This window comes from Plecotus auritus (genome assembly GCF_963455305.1).
Source record: "Plecotus auritus genome assembly, chromosome: 15".
In the NCBI taxonomy this organism is placed as follows: Eukaryota; Metazoa; Chordata; class Mammalia; order Chiroptera; family Vespertilionidae; genus Plecotus; species Plecotus auritus.
Window position 1 is genome coordinate 11,621,121 of NC_137781.1, and position 5,365 is coordinate 11,626,485.

The 5,365-nt window shown below is 57.6% G+C and overlaps 1 protein-coding gene across 3 annotated transcripts in view; it reads left to right on the plus strand.

Moving 5' to 3' along the window:
* ZNF710 (zinc finger protein 710) overlaps positions 1–5,365 on the plus strand; it is a 70,398-nt gene that overhangs the window by 62,450 nt on the left and 2,583 nt on the right. For all 3 annotated transcript variants that reach the window (XM_080651412.1, XM_080651410.1, XM_080651411.1), the window contains 2 exons: positions 796–2,282; positions 4,703–4,894. In XM_080651412.1, coding sequence (XP_080507538.1) covers positions 822–2,282; positions 4,703–4,894 — 1,653 coding nt within the window. In that variant the 5' untranslated portion in view covers positions 796–821. The remainder of the gene's footprint in view (positions 1–795; positions 2,283–4,702; positions 4,895–5,365) is intronic.

The following is a 5,365-nucleotide window of genomic DNA, read 5'->3' on the forward strand; positions in this document are numbered from 1 at the left end:
TCTGCTGAGTGCTTCTTTCAACTCGGATCTTGCGTGGAATTCCAGTGTGCAAATCAGGAAAAAAGCGATCGTTTTCATCGGTATACATGTAGATATTTAAATGTGTTAACGTTTAGCTACTGCTGGGAGGGACACGTCATTGAGCCTGAGGGGTGATTGGCGGTCGGCCTTGGCACCTCATTTATTTTTGTGTGTTGCCTTGTTTTTGCCCAATATGTATTCCCTGCCAAACCAAAACCCCTCATTCATATGGACAAGCCGCTGCGAACGGTGACAGTGGTTTAACACCTCACTGTAGTCCCAAGGTCCGTGCGAAATGAATCGCCTTGGCAACAAAGCCGGTGGGGCCGCCGAGGGTTGGAGTGGGGTGTACCACTGTGTGTACCATTGAGTCAGTGGGTTTTTTCTAAAATCGGCTTTTAAAAACAGAAGAATCTTTAGTTTCTGCGAGTTTTGAGTGTGCTTTCTGCAGGGCTCCCAAAGGGACACGCAAAGCATAGTTTTGAAAATCGCTGAGGAAACCCAGCCTTCCTATTTTACAGATGGGAAGACTGAGGCCCGCCAGGGGGCGGGGCTTACCCAGAATCCCACGGGGAGGTGGCGATGGGCGGATACGCGGAGGGTGTCAGTGCTCCCCATAATTATGTGCCCTGTTCCCAAGGCAGGAGTAGAAAGAGGTCAGAGACCGACACACCCCGAGTTAGCCCATCCCTTGCTGGCTGTGTATCTGTCTGTCCTCCGAGCCGAGCCGCGGTGAGCCCGCAGCACTAACGCCTCCTTCTCCCTCCCCCACAGCGATGCCCTCCTAGCCCCGCCCAGGGATGGAGGGCTTTATGGACTCAGGGACACAGACGGACGCGGTGGTGGTGCTGTCCTTGGCCCAGGCGGCCGTGCTGGGCCTGGTCTCGGAAAATGAGCTCTTTGGAGCCACCATAAGCGCCGAGGCCTTCTACCCGGACCTGGGCCCCGAGCTGTCCGCGGCTTCCCTGGGGGAGCCGGGCCCCCCGGACCCCGATGTCTACCAGCTCGCCTGCAACGGGCGCGCCCTGGAGGAGCCTGCGGAGGAGGAGGTGCTGGAGGTGGAGGCGGCCTTCGAGAAGCACACGCGGCGGAAGACGCGGCCGCCGGTGCGCCTGGTGCCCAAGGTCAAGTTTGAGAAGATAGAGGAGGAGGAGGAGCAGGAAGTCTATGAGGTGTCCGTGCCCGGCGATGACAAGGATGCGGGCCCCGCCGAGGTCCCCGCCGAGGTGGCCGGCGGCGGCGGCTGCGAGTCCCTGGTGCAGAGCAGCGCCGTCAAGATGATTGACCTCAGCGCCTTCAGCCGCAAGCCCCGGCCGCTGCGGCCCCTGCCCCGAGCCCCGCGGCCAGAGGTGGACCTGGCCCCCTACGACCCCCACTTCCCCGATCCCGCCCGGGATGTCTTCCCGGAGCCCAGCATGGCGCTGCCCGGGCCCGAGGCCTTGCCCGCGGAGTGTGGCTTCGAGCCGCCGCACCTGGCCCCGCTGAGCGACCCCGAGGCGCCCGCCGTGGGGTCCCCGGAGCCCCTGAAGCCGGAGGGCTTCGTGTGGCAGGAGGCGGGCGAGCTGGAGGCGGACGCGGCCGGCTCCACGGCCGAGCGGCACAAGAAGGCGCAGCTGGACCGGCTGGACATCAACGTGCAGATCGACGACTCGTACCTGGTGGAGGCGGGCGACCGGCAGAAGCGCTGGCAGTGCCGCATGTGCGAGAAGTCCTACACGTCCAAGTACAACCTGGTGACGCACATCCTGGGCCACAACGGCATCAAGCCGCACTCCTGCCCGCACTGCAGCAAGCTCTTCAAGCAGCCCAGCCACCTGCAGACGCACCTGCTCACGCACCAGGGCACGCGGCCCCACAAGTGCCAAGTGTGCCACAAGGCCTTCACGCAGACCAGCCACCTCAAGCGCCACATGCTGCTGCACTCCGAGGTCAAGCCCTACAGCTGCCACTTCTGCGGCCGCGGCTTCGCCTACCCCAGCGAGCTCAAGGCCCACGAGGTAAAGCACGAGAGCGGCCGCTGCCACGTGTGCGTGGAGTGCGGCCTGGACTTCTCCACGCTGACGCAGCTCAAGCGCCACCTGGCCTCCCACCAGGGCCCCACCCTCTACCAGTGCCTCGAGTGCGACAAGTCCTTCCACTACCGCAGCCAGCTGCAGAACCACATGCTCAAGCACCAGAACGTGCGGCCCTTCGTGTGCACCGAGTGCGGCATGGAGTTCAGCCAGGTCCACCACCTCAAGCAGCACTCCCTCACCCACAAGGTACGCCGCCCCCTGTGTCTCCCTCCGCCTCCCCCTGGCTCCGCCCTCTCCTGTCCTTCACCCAGGGCTTCCTTGAGGTCGTAATAGAGTTGGTTCACAGATGAACAGTTCTTATTTATTTTTTTAAATATATAGATTTTTATTGATTTCATAGAGGAAGGAAGAGGGAGAGAGAGAGAGAAACATCAATGATGAGAGAATCATGGACCGGCTGCCTCTTGCATGCCCCCCCACTGGGGATGGAGCCCACAACCTGGGCATGTGCCCTTGACCGGAATCGAACCCTGGACCCTTCAGTCCGCAGGCTGACGCTCCATCCACTGAGCCAAACCAGCCAGGGCCGGCCGTGGTTTCCACCCCAAATTAGCCAACTGCATACATTGAAGCTGCTGTGCATAGAGCTTCCCTCCTCATAATGGTGGCCTTAGAGTTCTCACAGTGGACATGACAGTGAGGGGGGAGCAACAGCTTGCCGGGTCAGGAGCCCAGCCCCCTACCCCCCCACCCCCACCCCAGCCCTGGGAAGCTTTTCCAACAGCAAAAATGACTTGTAGGTTTCAATGCAGGTGCTCCTGCAGTTGGTTGGTGTAGCTGCCAAGAGCATAATGTTAAGGATACTGAAGCTGAATCGGCCATAAACGGGGAATATGCCCCACGTGAAAACCAGATGACTGGTTATTAGTGTCTGGGGCGTGGGGGAGGGAGTGAAGAGTGGTTAAGTTCATGGATGATATAGTTGCCATTTTTCTCTTCTCCCGAAAGTCCCCACCTGTCTGCAGAGTGTTAAGAGATAAATAATACAGCGAAGATGAGCTGAGAGCAAAAAATCAAAGGCAAATCCAATTGGAAACGTTCCTCCCATCAGCCTAAATGTATACAGCACTTGCAGACCGAGTTCCCAAAGGGCAGGGCCCCCTGGTGGTCATACACATCGTCTGAGTCTCCAGCGAGCCTATAAGACGGGAGACACGCCCCTGCCTGCTAAGAGAAATACACAGGAACCATTCAATTATGGTAGGAAACTTCGTACGGAACAGCCGTTGGGATCGCAGCCGTAACCACAGAAACGTGTCTGTCCTGCTGGGGTTCTAGCAAAGAGATTGGCCCCCAAGTTTTGTCCCAACATTTCTCCCTAGACAGTGAAGTGGATCCCCCGTGCCCTCAGCACCCTGTTCTGCTCTGGGGCCATTTCCAGACCCTGGCAAAGCAAGGTGGCAGCCCAAACCAGAGGGGTTCACTGGAGTCTTTGTTCCAAACGCCATCAGTAAGAATTGCATTGGGAACCTGTTGGGACTAAAACTCCCACTGAATGGGAAACTCTCTCGGGGTCAGTGATGAGGTCAGTGAAAGTTTGAAGGGTCTAAATTCTACACAGACCCAAGCGTCACTTTTCCTGAGGCGTCCATACCTTTAATCATATTCTCAAAGGGGTCTGTGAAGTGGCCTCAAAAGACCACTCTGAGAGATGCATTTAGGAGAAAAACACATTTACACATCCTGGATCCGAGGAAATAGACCACGGCCACCAGGCTACGGCTGTGTCTTCTTGGCCAAAGGCCCCGGATGCCTGGTGTGATGCTGGTTTGTAGGAGGTGCCTGGTAAATGGCTGCTCAATGAATCAATGAATCAATGAATGAACTAAAACATCTGCCTGGAGAGCAGGAGACAGCAGGTGTGCACGTAGGAACAGTAAGGCCCAGCCAGCCCTAGCTGGTTGGCTCAGTGGATAGAGCGTCAGCCAGTGGACTGAAGGGTGCCGGGTTTGATTTCGGTCAAGGGCATGTACCTCGGTTGCAGGCTAGATCCCGGCCCTGGTCGGGGCGCATGCAGGAGGCAACCAATCGATGTGTCTCTCTCACATCGATGTTCCTCTCTGTCTCTCCCCCTCCATTGCACTTGCTCTAAAAATCAATTGAAAAATATCCTAGGGGCCAGCCGGCGTGGCTCAGTGGTTGAGCGTCAACCTTTGGACCAGGAGGTCACGGTTCAATGCCTGGTTGGGGCACATGCCCAGGTTTCGGGCTTGATCCCCAATGTGGGGTGTGCAGGAGGCAGCCGATCAATGATTCTCTCTCATCATTGATGTTTTTATCTCTCTCCCTCTCCCTCTCCCTTCCTCTCTGAAATCAATAAAAATATATTCTGAAATCAATAAAAATATGTTTAAAAAAATTCTTGGGTGAGGACTAATAAAAAATAAATAATAATAAGGCCCAGCCGGTCTCTGCCTAGTTAACACTGGAAGGCTTCCTGGAGGCAGTGGCCCTGCCCGGCATTCTAAACAAGTGTGCCTGTTTGGAACACCCCCAGGAAGCCATTTCCCAGAAGCTGTACAGATGCTCTGACCCTCTCTGGTCCACACAGAGGCTGTGCCCATCATGTGGCCCTGACCATTGCCCTCCTCTCCCCCGCCTCACAGGGTGTGAAGGAGTTCAAGTGCGAGGTGTGTGGCCGGGAGTTCACGCTGCAGGCGAACATGAAGCGGCACATGCTGATCCACACCAGCGTCCGGCCCTACCAGTGCCACATCTGCTTCAAGACCTTCGTGCAGAAGCAGACCCTCAAGACCCACATGATTGTACACTCGCCGGTGAAGCCATTCAAATGCAAGGTACCCGCCAGCAGGCCCCAAGGCGGGCCTGTCCCCTGGGTGGCCTGGCTAGGGCGGGCACGTCTGTGTGCAGTGCGTACAGTTGGCGCTGGTTGGGTGAAACTGCCCGGGCTTTGGGGAGATGGAGTGGGTGGTGCAGTTCAGATCTTACAAGCTGCTGAAGTTATGTTTTCTGAGAGTTGGGGAGTGGGGGGGTGAAGGTCAAGGTGCAGCCACAGGGAGAGAGCCCAGGCCGGGGACTTGGTGCAGTAGGAGATCCAAACTCTGGGTGTCTGACCACCCAGCTCAGGAGCAATGACCGGCAAGGAGGCTTAGGTCTCTGCCTCTCAGGCCTCTGGGGTCACATAGGAAAGAATGAAACCAGGGCTGGCCGTAGTGGGTGGGACTACAGCCTGGCCACAGAGGTGGGCAGGGGCGGGGCTTCTGGAGGGCGGACCCCTGTGGGCTGACGGTGCCCGTGGTGTGTTCCAG